Raw genomic sequence first — 16,612 nt, forward strand, 5'->3', positions numbered from 1 at the left:
CACATTGCCAGACCTGGCAGCCTGGCTTCAGATGGAGTCACAAGCTAAGCGTCTCTCCAGTCGAGCTGCAGCACTCTACCAGCACGAGACACCTAAACCAGTCAAGAAGGACATCATCCCCCACCATAAGGTGAAGACCACAACTATCTTTTTTAATGCTGGAGAGCCCCCAGTGTATCAAAAACTGCTCGTTCGAAAGCCACCTTCAAGTCCAAGCCATATTGTCCTCACTGTGAGAACAAAGACCACTTCTTAAGTAACTGTGAGAACTTCAAGAAGCTGCCCACCAGTGAAATTGTGAAATGGATCAGAGATGGAAACCGGTGCTTCAAGTGTGGTCGTAATCATACTGCACAAGACTGTAGCTTGAAGCGCCCCTGCAAAACATGCAAAGAACTGCACCTCACCATTCTGCATGACTCCATCCAGCAGATCCAAACCAACGTCAACATGATTACCACACCAACTGCAAGGATCTATCTCGATCGACCCAACCGATCACAACACGTGATGTTAAAGGTTGTCAAAGTTATCCTAAGGAATGGTGACCGAGCTTTAGAGACCTATGCTGTCCTAGACGATGGCTCAGAAAGAAGTATCATTCTCCCTCAAGCAGTGCGGCAACTAAACCTTTGTGGACAACCAGAGACACTCTACTTACAGACAATCCATCAGAATGTTGGAAAGCTCCAGGGCAGTTCCGTCTCCTTTGGCCTTTCTCCAATGTGCATGCCTTCCCAGAAGTACCGGATCCACCAGGCCTTCACTGCCGAAGGTCTGAACCTTGCCGAACACTCTTACCCAGTGGCTGCACTACAGCAAAGGTACAAGCACCTCAGCGGTTTGCCCCTACAGCCAATTGATCGCATTCACCCACTGCTCCTGATAGGTTCAGATATGCCACACCTCCTAGTACCAATTCAGCCAGTCCGTGCAGGTCCTCCAGGTGGTCCGATTGGTGTCTGTACCCAACTAGGTTGGTCACTCCAGGGTCCTAACAGCCTAGTCCAGCCTACATCAACCTCACAATGCTTCCGCATCTCCACTGTCTCTCCTGCTACCGAGCTATTCATGAATGTTGAGCGCCTCTGGCAAGTTGACGCACTCCCTTATAGTAGCGAGAAAGCAATCACCCGCTCCAAGCAGGATCAAAAAGCGATGGCCATGCTCCAAACATCCACCACCAGAGTCAAGGTTGATGGAGTACAGCAACAAGCTACCCCCTTGCTTAGGCAAGTTAATGTTACACTTATTCAAGGGACAAAGGAAGCCGTGCTACCCTGTCTTCATAGCATAGAGGGCAGACTTGCCAAGGACCCAGCGAGGAGGGCAGAAGTTTACTGCAACGAGATCCAGAACCTGACTGAGCCTGATAGCTGGAGATATGTGAGCTCAGCCACCAACCCGGCAGATGACATCACTCAAGGTTTGACCCTGCGTGAGCTGGCAAATCCACCTCGATGGCATCAAGGTCCAGATTTTCTCCACTTACCTGAGTGGCCCACCATACCTTCTGCTGATCCTGAGTCTAATGACAGTAAGATAAAGAAGTCCGCTGTGGTTGCCAATGTGATTATCCTCCCTGGTAACCAGCTCCCATAGAAAAAGCTCATTGAAGCCACAGCCAGGTCCCTTCACGGGGCGGCCGACCCGCAAACCACAAATCTGCATTGTAAAGCATCTGACTACCTCGCTGCTGAGACAGCTCTTCTCATCAAGGCCCAGTCAGAATCATTCCCCTACCACAAGCCATTTATAGCTCTACTGACCTCCTTGAAACACATCACTGAAAACATAGTCAGGTGCTGACAGATCACTTTTGGTCCACCTTCATCCGCCACTACTTGCCAGGTCTACAAGAGAGACAGAAGTGGAGGAAAGATGGCGAAGGACTTTCGGCCGGTAAGTTGGTCCTCATTGTTGACCCGCGGCTTCCTCGAGCACTCTGGCCAGTTGGGAAGGTCACGCAGACGTATCCTGGAGCTGACAATCGTATTCGTACTGTGGCTGTGCAGATGAAGGATAAAACATACGTGCGCCCTGTTTCCAGGCTGGTACTGCTCCCAAATCTCCCAGATACGGAGGAACCTTAATATGCTTTCCTGTTTATGTTCAAAAGGTCTAAAGTAGACTTTTGGGGGCGGCTGTGTTGGAAAGCCCTGTTATATATGTGTTTAGTTTCACTTTCAGTTATGTTGTTACTAGCCCTTTAAGAGGAATGTATTTTAGCTGAGCTCTTCCTGCTGCATGCATGAGCAGAGTGTGTTGCATGTTGACCAGCTGCAGAGCTGCATGTGAGTGTTTCTCTCCTGTTCCATGGAAGATGTGTGTACATGAGAAATAATCAAGTTCTTCCAAGTAAAGCCTTTATAAATCCTGAACTGCCTCCGTGACTCTCTAACCGGAGTCACACTCCCATAGTGTCGCCGGCTCTATTCCACGCACCCTGTAGAGGCCCAGAACCTCTCTTTCAACTACGTCGGAGGCATCTTCTCTCATGCAAACTACAAACTACTGAGTCTTATTCCTTGACAGCACTGAACAAATAAAGCAGGTATAGCTCAACAACTAAAATTGATCAATCAATCTTTATAGATTAACATGTCAGATCACAACAGAAATGATGTCATGATTAGGGCTGAGACGAGACTAACGGGCAGGGCCGTTTATAGCTTCGTGGGGACCCAATGCAAGATGCTGTTTAGGAGCATCTATTGCTAAGGTTCCCAACCTTTTTTGGTTTGTGACCCCATTTTGTCATTACAAATGCTGAGCAACCTCAGAAACATTTTTTTTTTCTTTTAAAATTTGTTTTTGATCATGTTTATTAAAGTGTGTTACATATACAGAGTAGCCAGGATTAGTGCACAAAGTGACAAGTGCACCACCTCATATATTTATTCTGCATTTTATTTAAACTAGAGTATATATGATAAAGTTTAAGTATAAGATAGATATTTGATATTTATTGTGTGTGATGTGTATTTGGAAAATGATTGATCAAAACATTTTCAAAAATAGAATTTTAATCAGTTTTTTCTATTTTTTCTCTCGCCCCCCCCCCCCCCCCCAATTATGAGACATTTCAAAGTTGAAATACACTGCTCTATTTGTGGAGAAACTCCTAATCCATTAAATACCAGGGTGAGCCAAAGATCTTGTGGGGGGGGTGATTTTTCTTCTCTGAGGCTACCAAAATTAGATTTGCAAATATTTACTAAAACCATAACTAAGCTGTTAAGTCACTAACGTGGCTGTTTATGTGTTGGTAATTCTGAACATGTGTCTCTTTATGTCTTAATATGAAATATTATTCCCCAGGAAACCTTAAAATGGGGAAATTTTTTAACCCTTTTTTACCTATTTTTCTCAGGCTATTTTACAACTTAATTTGTCCGATTTTTGACACTTTTTAAATTTGAACTTTCCATTTGCAAATAAATATATCTTTATTTTCTCATTTTGCTAATTTTAACCTAACCTTTTGCCATTAAATACGTGTTGTTTCCTCTTTATGTTTACTCGTATACATCCAGGTATTTCTGACGTAGCAGCTCTGCTCTGGGTGTAACGTTGATGTTGCAGTGTTAAGATCACCTGACCTCCTGTGAAGCGCATTGTGTTACTTTGTGAATAGAAATAAATTGGCCTTAACTTGCTGTCAGATGCCAAAGACATTCTGAGAAGTCTCTAAATATAAAGACGGGTTGGGCCTCCTCATCTTAACCTGAGGAACTGGTTTCACTAAACAATGAAAAACATTTAAACAGAAACTTCATGGCCTTTATAAACAGTTGTTATGTATCAGCTCAGGTTTTATTCATTTTAAAGTCTATCCTTAAAAACAAATCATAGAAAACATTTTCAGAGCCAAGGATAAGATGAGACTATTGTTATGTGGTACAGGTGAACAGTTCTCAGGTAAAGAAGGATGAAACACACAGAGCAGCACAAGCAGGAAAAGGTCTTTGTCCTTTGTTTGATTTGGACACTTTCCACTTCCTTTTGTTATCTTAATGATATGTCCATGGACCTCAGAGCTCCTGCACAGGGGAAACCATTATGTTTGATGAAACTGTGTTGGCATATGATCAATAAAAGAAAAATGAGAATTGGAATTTTGTTCACTGGGAATTAGTGTTGTGTTCAAAGACCACACTATCCGAGACCAAGTCTTGCCCGAGACCAGAATCCACTGAGACCAAGACAAGACCAAGACTTTCAGGAGCCGAGACCGAGTCAAGACCAAGACCGAGACAAGCCGAGACCAAGACCAAGGCCATAAACATTATTTTTTTCAATTTAAAAAAATCTATAAATAAATAAAATTATGGCAAGGTTCAACCGTTAAATAACATCTCTCTTTAATTTTAGTTTATTTTAAATACATTTGACGGACAAAAAAGGTGCCTGCAAAAAATTTACTAAAATATTAAAACTACTACTGCTACTGATAAATTCACAATTATTCTACATATTTGAAAACAAGATTTTTATGTCAGCTGAATGTACAGCAAGTGTTTAAAAGTATTTCTGCCAAGAAATAATGATTCTTGATTCTGATTCTTTCAGTTGTTCAGGTCAACAGGTCACAGAGATAATTTTTTAGTTTGAAAAAGCCTTTACACAGGCCATTTTTATTATTTCACTTAGTTGATATAGTTTAATTTGGTTGCTGTAATGTAACTAGGATATTCAATTAACAAAGGTTTCCAACTGTAACTGTAAAACTGAAACTTTCTGAAATAAAACTACAAACAAGTTGTCAGCAGTGTAAAAAACATAGAGCTACAGGTAGATGTGAAACTAAATAAAACAAACTCAAACCCTGGAACATTCATGTAACAAATTAATCAATAGTTCTTGTTGAGAATTATTATTATTCTGAATACAGTGGAAACAGAAACTGTAAAAAATAATTATAATATGAACCTGTTTATATTGTGGGGAACATATTATATACATACATGTAATTGGAGTCTAAAGACACAAAAAAAACACCACTTTAAAAAGAAAATAGACTAATATAAGACCTCTTTACAGTTATTTGAGTCATTCTGTGATAGTGCAACTCTGCGGCGATGACGCTCTGGTGACGACATAAACCAAGATGGCGGCGGCCCGGACTACAGCCGACATTATGTAATAAAGCCTTAAAAGACATGGATATAATGAAAAGAGTGGATGGACAGAGGCATAAACATACGGACTTTCACACAGACTTATTAAACACACACAGACTTATTAAACACACACGGACCTCAGTAAACACGGTAAACGGAACAGGCTTCACCGCTCGGCTGGCACTAGGACCCAGAAGCAGAGTAAGTACGTCCCCTATCCAGCCTTCACAGGCTGTAATATCATCAGTTTATCATTTTACCAGTTGTTAGAGCTACTGTCTTTACCAGGGAGATAATATTTATTACTGGTGATTGTTTTCTGGAGTTTTACTGGGATTTTTTACCAGTGATTAGTTCATATCTCCCTTGCGCTCCGCGGTCCAAACTGACACCGTAGCCACACACGTATGAGTGTGTCACACACGTCACTCAGTCACATTAAGGAAGGTTGTGGTCATTATACGGGGTGGATTAAATAATGAATAATGGATCGTTTTATCCCGTTCTTCTTCGTGTTATTATCACATTATGAAAAAGTTTAAAAATAGCAGGAATTAGTGCTGGTATCGAACGGTCTTGACGGAAAATCCCGAGTCCGAGACAAGACCGAGTCAAAATGCTTCAGAGTCCGAGACGAGACCGAGACCTTTAAAATTTGGTCTCGAGACCAAGACCGGTCTTGACCACCACAACACTACTGGGAATCTGACTGTTGGAATTTTAGTGTGTGTGTGTGTGTGTGTGTGTGTGTGTGTGTGTGTGTGTGTACACATGTACTACCTAGTCTAGTTCCCTCAAGAATGATTCACAATAGTTAGCCTTAGCTCCTAGAATCAGTGTATATAATCTGACAGTATGTTGCTGATAGTGGTAGTCAAAACATGTCTGAGCCTCCTCAGGCAGAGGTCATGGGGTGTGCTGTAGTATCTGGACAAGAGCTTGAATTATTTGCCCTAGCTCGAACCCTAACCCTAACCCACCCAGTTCAAGCTTCATTTTGATTGTTATACCATGGGCTCGGGCACTGATCGGTAAATAAGTGGTCATGTGATGTGTTTCGATTTTAGTGCGAGAAAGACACATGTAGCGTCACATGAAGCTGCTTGTCATGTTTATAGTTAGATGTAGAACGAGGGACTAGTAAATAAAGCTGACATTAAAGCAACTCACATCAGATCATTGCACGTGTGCACTTGAATGTGTCAGGTTGAAACAGGTTTGAGCTTAAAGAGACATCGGCTTCATTCAGATCAGACTGGTTCAGTTTGTGTACATTTGGGCTCAGGCCATGTTTCCTTTTTTTGGTTTGATTAGAGCTTTAATCTGGTCGGCTTCAGACAGTCTGTCTAGAACTGACCAGGAGAAAGAGTTTTATATTCCTTCCAAACGCCCTCATTTCTATGGCTTCTTTCCAGGAAACTTTAGGAAGTTTTCCTTTATTATTGTATGTTATTGGCTTTTTTATAGTATTTTATCACTTTATTGTTTTTGTTTTGTTTTTTTGCTTTTGTTTTAATGGTTTCTCATTGTTTTGTATCTGTTGTTGTATCGCAGGCTCGGAGGAGTCAGAGCTGAGGGTTCTCCTGCTCTGTAACAATGACTCAGAGAGAAACAAAGTTCTCAGCCTGGTGCTGGGATACAGCGAGCAGTATGAATTTAACCACTGCACGAGTCTACGACGTTCCATAAAGTTGATGAAGAAGACAGAGATGGTTGTGGTGGTCCCACCAGACTTAATGTTCTCCAAAACACCAGACTTAATGTTGTCCAAAACCTTAGAGAAGAAGATGATAGAGAGCTGCTGTAATCCCCACCCTCACATCTTCCTGCTGGCCCTGCAGCCTGAACACTTCAGCAAGCAGCAGAAGAAGATGATCAGCAACATCCTGGACATGTTCAATGAGGACTCCTTCCATCGCTCTGTGATTCTGATGTTGTCTCCACCACAGCAGAGTTTTGAAAGGTTGGTTTCTATTTATTACTTCCGCTAAGGAAGTAATATTTCCACGTTTATTTACTTATTTATTAGTTTGTTTATTACCAGGATCCTGTAAAAAGTGCTCAACAGATTTTGACCAAATTCTAACCAAAGATAGACATTAGACCAAACCGGATTCCATAAAATTTTGGAGGGGATCTAGATCATTACCCTGATTCTGGATCAGTTTGAAAAAATCAAAAACTTTCTTCCTTTTACAAAGCTTTCTTTTCTCATTTTACATACTCTAGTATTAGCCGTAGTTTAGCGAGCATAGCGCTCTGTAGTGTTGTTTGTATGAATATTAACCTAATTGGTAAAAATCAGAACGAACCTTCTGACGTCACCCATTACAAAAGAAGAAATTCAAAAGGCAGTCAATTAATTAAAAACAGGTAGATCTCCCGGCAGTGATGGCCTACCAACCTAGGCTGCTGTATGTGAGCTGTATCGTTCAGTTTTGTTCCACCAAATGGGGCACTACATTTTCTTTTGCTCATAATATTCAACGTTAATAAAGTTATTCAAGCAAAAAGTTCTCCACACATTATCCTGCAGTTAATGAGAAAAGTGCAATTTATTGGCGCACTATATTGACTGCACATTGAGGCAAATACACTGTTGAGCTCGATTTTTAACCATCGAGAATGTTAGTAGGTCACAGCCAAAATCAAGGCAATATCACTAGATATACATAATACGCAGCGCAGCTTCACCTGATAGCGGTGATCAAGCTCGATTAACACCCGTAAAGTGCATTCTTCATGTCGGAAAAGATGGTGGGTAAGGGCCGCAGCCCTTCATCTAAGTCTGATGGGAAAAAATCAAGCAGTGTGTGAAAAAATGGCTCAAAACGTTGGACACTACGGAGCTAGATAATGTTAATCAAAATGTCGAACAAACTGGTCTCTGATATCCCAACAAACTACGGGTTTCACCTGGCCTGATATCAGTATTTTATAAACAAAAAAGATTGACTTGTGCACTAAAGTGTCAAGATAAAACAGAACGGTTGAAAAGACTTGTAACCACAGTTGAAGGCTCTGAAGCAGTTTCACCAAAGATGCTGCGTTCAAAGAACAGGTTGATGAAAGTTACTCCATCAACAACAAGCACTTCTTCAAAGTCATCAACAAGCCAGCACATTCTGCCTAAAAGCAGGTATGTTTACTCACTTTTATTTATTTATTTATTCCGAATATGCAAATATTGCTTTTTAACATATTATTAGCACAACATAATATAGAAATGAAGTTTTTTAGGAAGTTAAATAATAATGAAGCATAGAAAAAAATAAATTAATGACATGTTCGAAAAGGAGTGAGAAGAAGCATAGCTTGTTAGCTCTCACCCCTTGGTCTAAACAAAATTTATATATATATATATATATATATATACACATTCACATTCTCTACCTCTCATCACCATGCTACATCAATTAATAAATAATAATCATTAATGACCATTATCAATAACCCACTAAATAACCTGTTTTTGTACATTTTCTTGAACTGGTTGATATTTTAACTTTGCTTCAGTTCCTAGCTTAGATTGTTCTACAGCTTGACACCAGAAATAAATACAGAAACTTTTCAAGGTTGAATTGAATGTTATGCAAGCTAATATATTGCCAAATGGGTTTAGAATGTATTCTTCATATCTTTAATGTAGGACTTATTTGTGAGGCAGCTCAAGAGATGAGAGCATTCTGACTAGGGCTGAACGATTAATTGCATTTGCGATATTGCGATATCATAAAACACGATTTTCTAATCGCAAAGACTGCAGTTTTTCTTTTTTTTTTTCTTGTTCTCTTGTACTGTCCTGTTAAGTTCAGAGGATGTGTAAGAAGTGCAGTCCACGTGTTTACATGTTTCATGAAACGTGAAGTTAGTTAGATATGTTGAAGAGGTAAAAATTGAGGAATAAAAATTGCAATTAGATTATTTTCCACAATCGCCATATTTCTGACACAAATTTATGGTCCTGCACTGACCTGTGTAAATGTGTTCATTGTGACTAGATTTACTTATGAGTGAGTTTTTTTTGTCCCCCACAGAACATCACATGGACAGCATGAACAGCTTTGTCCAGACAGGTCCCTCATGCACCGTGGAGGAAGCTGTACGTCTTACCACATGGGTTATAGCAGTGGCTACACCCGTTTTACTTTTTTATTATGATAAACCTAAGGAAATAGGTTGTATATTTATTTTTATTTTTTCACCGTGGTGTTTATTTACTGTTTAGTTGAAGTGTTGAAAAATAATTTTGAATAAAGTTTGAGGAATAACTGACATTGCTTGCTCTTTTTAGGAGGTCTTTCATATTTGTAAGACACTATTGTTGTTTGCAAACACAAAAATATAATTTATCCAATTACTCGATTAATTGATGAAAAATTCTGATAGTGAGGACAGTGATATTGATTGTCAGTGATGTGTATATGATAATAAATGTAATATGGGACATATATATGTAGTATTAATAAATCTAAATTAAATACTGTTTACAATAATCACTCCTGTGAATATGTACATGTAGTGCAGTTACTGTTTGTGTATGCAAATTGATAATTCACCATTAAATGTGTTATTTTTAAAGTGTTTTTTTTATACAGATTTTACCTCAAATATTGCCTTTGAATTGGAATAACATAATGAGAAGTAATTGTGATGTTATTGCTACAGTAGAAGTTTTCTTGATAATTTTATCATGTTTATTGTTCATAGATAGCAGCTTCAGGTATATCACACATTTCAAACTGGTTTATTTTGTACTTCAAGTGGTTATTCAGCAGTTATGGTTTATTTGATGAACAGGTTGAAAGTGTAAACTTCTCTATGTTTCCCTTTATTCAAAATGAGCACCTTTAGCATATTTTTTCTCAAAAAACCACAAGGTTGTTGCTGGAGAAGTTTTTCTGAGGAATCTCTATATATTTGTGATGTAAAATATAAAAAAAATTAGATAGTGACCCCCGGGGTGGAACAAAACCCTATTTCTAGGCCTCTTTTAGGCCACCGACAGCGGCTGAATGGTACAGAACATTTAGCGAACAACTTCTACCACTATTTGAATTATTATTTAATTATGCACTTGAATAAGATGAAACTCCCCCATCCTGGAAGATGGCAGTAATATCAGTGATCCCTAAGAAAAATAACAGCCAGACTTGTTCAGATTACAGACCTATATCACTACTCAACACGGACTATAAACTGTATACTTCTATTATTTCAAAAAAATATGAGCATTTTATTAGTGACATAATTGAGGAAGATCAGACAGGCTTTATTAAGGGAAGTTAAACCCATGATAACATTAGGAGATCTCTACACATCATAGATCATATCCAATATAAAAAATATAAATGCGGTCTTGATTAACCTGGATGTGGAAAAGGCATTTAACAGTGTTAATTGGAATTTTCTATACTTGACTCTTAAACAATTTGGACTCAACAACAAAGCCATTAAATGTATTAAAACACTTTACTAAAGACCAACTGAAAGGATAAGAATAAACGGCAGCCTGACTGAGAGCATAACCTTAGAACGGTCTACCAGGCAGGGTTGTTGCTGATCACCAACCTTGTTTGCAGTTTTCATAGAGCCTTTCACCCAAGCAATCCGGCAGAATAAAGACCTTAAAGGCATAAAGGTAGGGATGGGAATCAAAAACCGGTTCTTTCTGAGAACCAGGTTCCAGTAATCCAATCCCTAGGAATCGGTTCCTCTTATGTTGCAAATACATAACGATAAACTCATCCAGGTCATGTATATTGTGTTTATGCTAGCACCAAGTGAAGCTCCTTTCACCATATACAGTAGTTGTTCGCTTTCCACTGCGGAGAATCCACCTCCTCCACCCACAGCTGTGCTGTCCTCCGTGCTTTGTTTGTAGCGTCTCTGTTGCTACGCTACTCACTTCCGGGTTCTGTACACTCACGTTAAAGTTGCTTCGTGCACTGACTTTTCTTCCAAAAACAACAAACTTCTCCAATAACACACACCTTGTCGCCACTTTGTTGTGTCCTCATAACAAGTAATCAGACAAGGGAAAATGGATTGGTACTGATCGTTGTCTTTAGTTTGGTCTTTCTTTCTTTTTTTTTTTTTTGTTTGCTTTTTCACACGTTCACACATGGCTGATGACGTCACATGTAACAACCAGGGGACGGCGTCCCCGAAGGTCCATTAATAGAAATGTGAACAAAGACTAAACAAACGCTTTACCGTTTAAATACATAACAATAAGTGCAGCTGTACTTTTGGTTAATATGTTCATTTTACAGAATAATTATTTGTTTTATGTCTGATTTAGTTTTGGATCAAGTTGTTCAAGTTCAGAAGGAGCACTGTAAATATTCTCAAATGTTTATAGCCAAAGTTTAATATATTGCATTTATTATTATCGACTGAAAACTATCTATACCTGGTAGATTAAAATAGAGTTGATGCAGGAAATGAAAGAGGCAAAGATAGATAATAAAGAGTTAAAGCAAACAAATCCATTTGTATTATTTCATTCCTTCACCCAATGAGAATCGATAAGAGAATTGGGAAGGAATCAAATCGATAAGCAGAATTATAATGGAATCAGAATCACTAAATTCTTATCAATTCCCATTCCTAGATAAAGGTTGGGAGAGAATTACACACCATTGGGCTTTTTGCTGACGACGTGATCTGTTATTTAGAGGACCAGACACATGTATTCTCATATCAACCAGCTTCAACGTTGAAAAAGTTTGGTTTCTGCACGGGATATGAGCTGTGTAGGAGGATGAGTTATTATTAATGGGTTTTATAACTAAGAATATTAATTATGATTATTAATATTACTTCAAATTTTGCGGGGTGCCACTCCTTTTAACAGAGAAATATGTCTAAGTTTTTAGACTAAACTCATCAATGTGAAACAGGAAAAAGTGAATTCTAACAGCAAATCTACCCCATCATCACAGCTTTAATGAATCAGAGGAATCAAAGATTATGTTTAACCTTTTATTCAAAAGTCAACAATTAACACAGTCAAATATCAATTGAAATGGGATAATTAAATCATGATAAAATGCATTTCTAGGCTAATAAAAGTGAGGATTATATGTAATAAAGTGAAATCACTAATCTAGGAGAATGCTAGTCTACTAAATATTGAATAAAAATGCAGGATACATATTCGAATAATAAGATCATAAAATCAAAGAATAAAATCATAAGAGAGCTTATAACAAAGAGAGGAAGACGGACAGGGGAGACGAACAAACATGAATGAGATTAACTGTGTGTGGATCATGTTGTGAGTGTGTGTACGTTTGTAGTTATGGGAGTATGGATGTGATCTATTGTGGATGAAGTTGCTGATAAAGGTTCATTCAGGTACCTTGAAGATGATGTCAGGGTTGGACCTGGAGGTGCTGTTTGAAGCAATGCAGCAGGACGTGCCACCGTTGAGTTCTGTTGCGTTTCAACAGATTAGCCCCTTCAGCCGATCCAGGCGTTCTGGCCTTTGCAGCTGGCTTAGGGAATGGCTCGTGCTTACCCCAATGGGTCGCAGGCCGGGCTTCTTTCGGCTGTTACGCACGTCACTAGAGGCTGGATTCGTCCGAACCAAGCAGCTGTTCATTCCAAAAATCGAACTGTTTCAACTAAAAATAAAATGAAATAAGTGAAAAGGTGGGGAGGGAAACGCGTTGAGTATGAAACGCCCGCGTCCCAAAAAACTGAAGTTTCTGGCGGCGCGTCCTTTTTAAAAAAGAATTGGAGACGCCTTTTGGAGGAGGTGTCTTGGTTGATCATTCTGAGATCATATCGGTGATTGGTCAATGTCTCCGCTTTCAGCTTGTGGGTGTGTCTCAAGTGTGTGTATGTGAGACAAAGACAGACAACAAAGGGAGTTCCTAAACATAAAAGAATGCCTAATAATTAATTCCACATATTTCAAAACATCTTTTCAACATCATATCTTAATATATCATCTATAATGAAAGAGATGGTTACCAAACACGACTGGAAAATATCCTAGGAACACTTTAGGAACCGGTTAATGAATTTTACTTGTAATTACTCATAAACATAAATGTCAAAAATCATGTTATGCCTCTTCTTAACTATATGGTTGCAGTAGATACCTCAAACTAACTTTTGTGATGTTTTCTGGTATTTTTAAGCACTTTTAAATGATACACACTTTAAAATAGCGTTCTGTTGGTTATTGAATTACATGAAACGAGTGGGATCGAACAGACAATATTTGCATTTTCAATTTCTGCAGGAACCCGTAACAATTTTTTGTGACTTTCCAGTCAAGCAATGTTCTTTGTTCTCATTTGAGCAGGAGAGCTAGGGTTATTCCAACGTCCTGTGTAACCAGTGGTGTGGGTTCGGGAGGTGACAACATCAACAGGGGGTCGGAGCCCAGAGTTTGAAAACTTAGCATGTAAACATGTCAACACTGTCACCCAATTGACATTAAAAATGTGGTTTAAGTTAGTACAAAAACATAGACTGGAGAAAGAGCTTAGACTAATTCAATGGTTAGCCTATGAAAGGCGTTTCAGCCCCGGTTCTCTTGACCAGACATTTAAACAATGGATTTCAAGTGGAATAACAGCAATGTGTACCCCGAGTTTTTGGGAAATTAAACAAAAATATAATTAATCAATCAGGACCACTACAGATATTTACAAATAAGGGACTATTTGACAAATAATGTAAATTTCAATAATAATGGAATAGTCAGGACCATAATTGGAATATACAAGAGGGAATACAACTTCATATGTAAGGTTGAAAAGGGAAAAAGAGCTGGGAGTGAATATTCTGAAGATGATTGGTTACATATTTGGAGAACACAAACAGTCAACCACATCATCACTTGCTTGGAGATAATTTTGTATTTTTTATTACACAAAAATCCAGAAAGTGTGGGGCAACAAATGTAGATCATAAATGTATTTTTTGGCTTTGCCCTAAAATTATACAATTTTGGGAGAATGTTCACCTGGTTATTGTCAGAATTCTGGATTATGAGATATCTGACTCATGTATATTACTTACTTTGACAGTATGACAGGGAATGTTGTGTTAAAGAAGGCAGATATTTGTTGAACATTTTGTTAGTATTGTAAAAAAGCAATTATGAAAAAGGTACAAACCTGATCCACCAACACAAGATGACTGGTTGAAAATTGTGAATGAAATATATGTAATGGAGCAGTTGACCATAAGATAAGGACTCAAGAGGAACAATGCCAAAAAAGTGAGAGAAATGAACTGTACCACACATCAACGACAGGATAAGGACTATCACACTGACATTATTGCAGGAACTATATACAAACATGGCATTCCAGCATGTTCTTTTTCTGATGTTTTTTTGCTTTGTTTGTCTTTTCATTTTGTCAGTGGTTTATATGCTGCATAAAAATAAAAAATAAAAATAAAGTATCAAAAAAAAAGTGACAAACATTCACAAACTTTTCATGCTTAAAAACGCATAAACACAATCTCATTCTCATACTGATCAAACGATAGAAGCTAACACACACATGGACACACAGGCCTCTGTACTGCCTGTCAGTCCTGTCAGGTTCTGTTTAGTTTTGTTATTTAGCCCTTGTGGTCCTGTTTCAGTTATTCTGTCTTTGTTTACTCTGTTTGAGTCTGGTCTCTTGTGTTTAACTCTTGTCTGTGTTTCATTTATTCCTGCTTGTGGCTCCACCCCCCAGTGATGTCTGTGTGCTTGGTTGGTGACTGATTAGCTCCTTCATGTTCCACCCAGGTGTGGCCGTGTGTCTGTAGATGCTATCTACACATTTATTGTTTTCAGCCAGAAAACTGCACACTACAGTAAAAACACATGGCTATTTATGCGGCTATTGTGATTTTGAGTCAGAAAAGTGTGTGCCGCTGCAGAAGAGTTGTGTGCGCGCCGTGCGGGATTCTCCACGGCTTAACCTTTAGCCTAGCCTCCACGGCAGCCACGCTTCTGCCGTCTGTTGCGCCGCCGCCTCCGTCTGCTCCAGTGGCGGCGAGTGCTGGCAGGCAAACCCGCTGCTGGGTTGTCTCGGCGTAGCGGTCCTCGGCTGCTTAGGTTTCCCCGCACATCGTCGGCTACCGTGCCTCGGCTGCCGGCAACGTTTAGTTTGAGTAGTGACTTGCGATCATATCTTACTGCTAAAACGTTGCGAGTTAATATGGCAAAACAGGGGTAAATCAACATAGTTAGCCTTATTATTACGAGCCAGTGCAGCCACAGCCATCAAAGGTGCAGCTCAGTAATTGTCCTTTTATACAATTTTTATTAAGTTTTTGATATGCTTGTTTCATTAATACATTTTTAGTGTTTTTAGAACTACTTATTTTGTGTGCCATATTGTTAAAAATAAACAAATTGATGTTCATTATTTGTTTTTGTTTGTATTTTTCCATTGATTTGATTGAAAAAAAAAAGTAAGGTATCGATAAGTGTAGTAGTTTACCCATCTCTAAGGTTTAAGAGGTAAAGCCACAGATTTGTTTGCTTTTGTTGTAATCTGTGCTTTAAAATTTACATTTCATATTTCTTTAAAGTTTAAATAAATCTGAAATTGTTTATGAAACAAATTGATTCATTGCTGTGTGTTCATTGAAAAATACATGAAAAGAGGCTCTTGAAAAAATAATCGCATATGCAATATTGAGGAAAAAAATTGCAATTTGATTATTTCCAAAATCGTTCAGCCCTAGCGCTCTGTAGTGTTGTTTGTACGAATGTTAACCTGTTGATAATGTTAAACTTCATTTAGTCTGTGGTTGATATCAAAATAGTCTTGCTATAGATAAGTAGGTAGATTGTCAATAATTCACACCCTGAGCAATTTTGAATTACTAATAATTGATAAAACAGTGTTATTCCTTTTTCTAAAGAGGTGGCACCCCAAAACAAATAAATGAATAATAAAACTTACTAAACCCTCTACAACTTGTACATGTATGACACTAAAGTTAATCTATCACAGATTTATCTTTTCCTTAACAGGTGCCAGCAGAACATGCAGCACATATCCAAAATGATCCAAAAGTGTCAGAACCGAGTTCTGTGTCAGCAGAACTTGAGCTCTCTAAACTGATGAAGGTCTTTAATGAAATTCTGAAGGAAAACCCCGGAGACCTCAGAGCAGCACTTTGACATCAAGGCAGCTCCTCAGCAACAGAAGAAAGAGAAAAAGTCCTGGAGCATCATGAATGTTGGTGAGTAAGAGGAACCTGCATTCTGCCCCAATCACCTTGTTTTGTTTTGTTCTGCTGTAGAGAAGACGTGATTTACAGGACATAAACTACTAAGCTGAACGTTTTTTAGATTTAGATTTTGGAAGGAAGCCCCATAACTATCCTTCTCAGAAGTTATCAGCCGATAACAGAGAAATTATTGTCCTGACAGCTCCGTCTAGTGTTAGGACCAGGAAATGCAGCTCCAATACATGTTTTGTGTTTGGGGGTCATACTTGTTTCATCTTTTTTTA

The 16,612-nt window shown here is 38.6% G+C and overlaps 2 protein-coding genes across 3 annotated transcripts in view; both read left to right on the plus strand.

Moving 5' to 3' along the window:
* LOC114458869 (uncharacterized) overlaps positions 1-16,612 on the plus strand; it is a 218,649-nt gene that overhangs the window by 116,373 nt on the left and 85,664 nt on the right. The gene's annotated exons all lie outside the window — the stretch shown is intronic.
* The window catches only part of LOC114458870 (kinesin-related protein 4-like), a 168,696-nt gene that overhangs the window by 5,414 nt on the left and 146,670 nt on the right, over positions 1-16,612 (plus strand). The window contains exons 2-3 of one of the 2 annotated variants that reach the window (XM_028441249.1): positions 6,678-7,086; positions 9,161-9,225. In XM_028441249.1, the coding sequence (XP_028297050.1) occupies positions 6,678-7,086; positions 9,161-9,225 (474 nt within the window). Of the gene's footprint in view, positions 1-6,677; positions 7,087-9,160; positions 9,226-16,249; positions 16,341-16,612 lie in introns of those variants that run through there. The other variant, XM_028441250.1, reaches the window with a different exon arrangement.

The sequence above is a fragment of the Gouania willdenowi genome, unplaced genomic scaffold (genome assembly GCF_900634775.1).
Source record: "Gouania willdenowi unplaced genomic scaffold, fGouWil2.1 scaffold_1_arrow_ctg1, whole genome shotgun sequence".
Lineage (NCBI taxonomy): Eukaryota > Metazoa > Chordata > Actinopteri > Blenniiformes > Gobiesocidae > Gouania > Gouania willdenowi.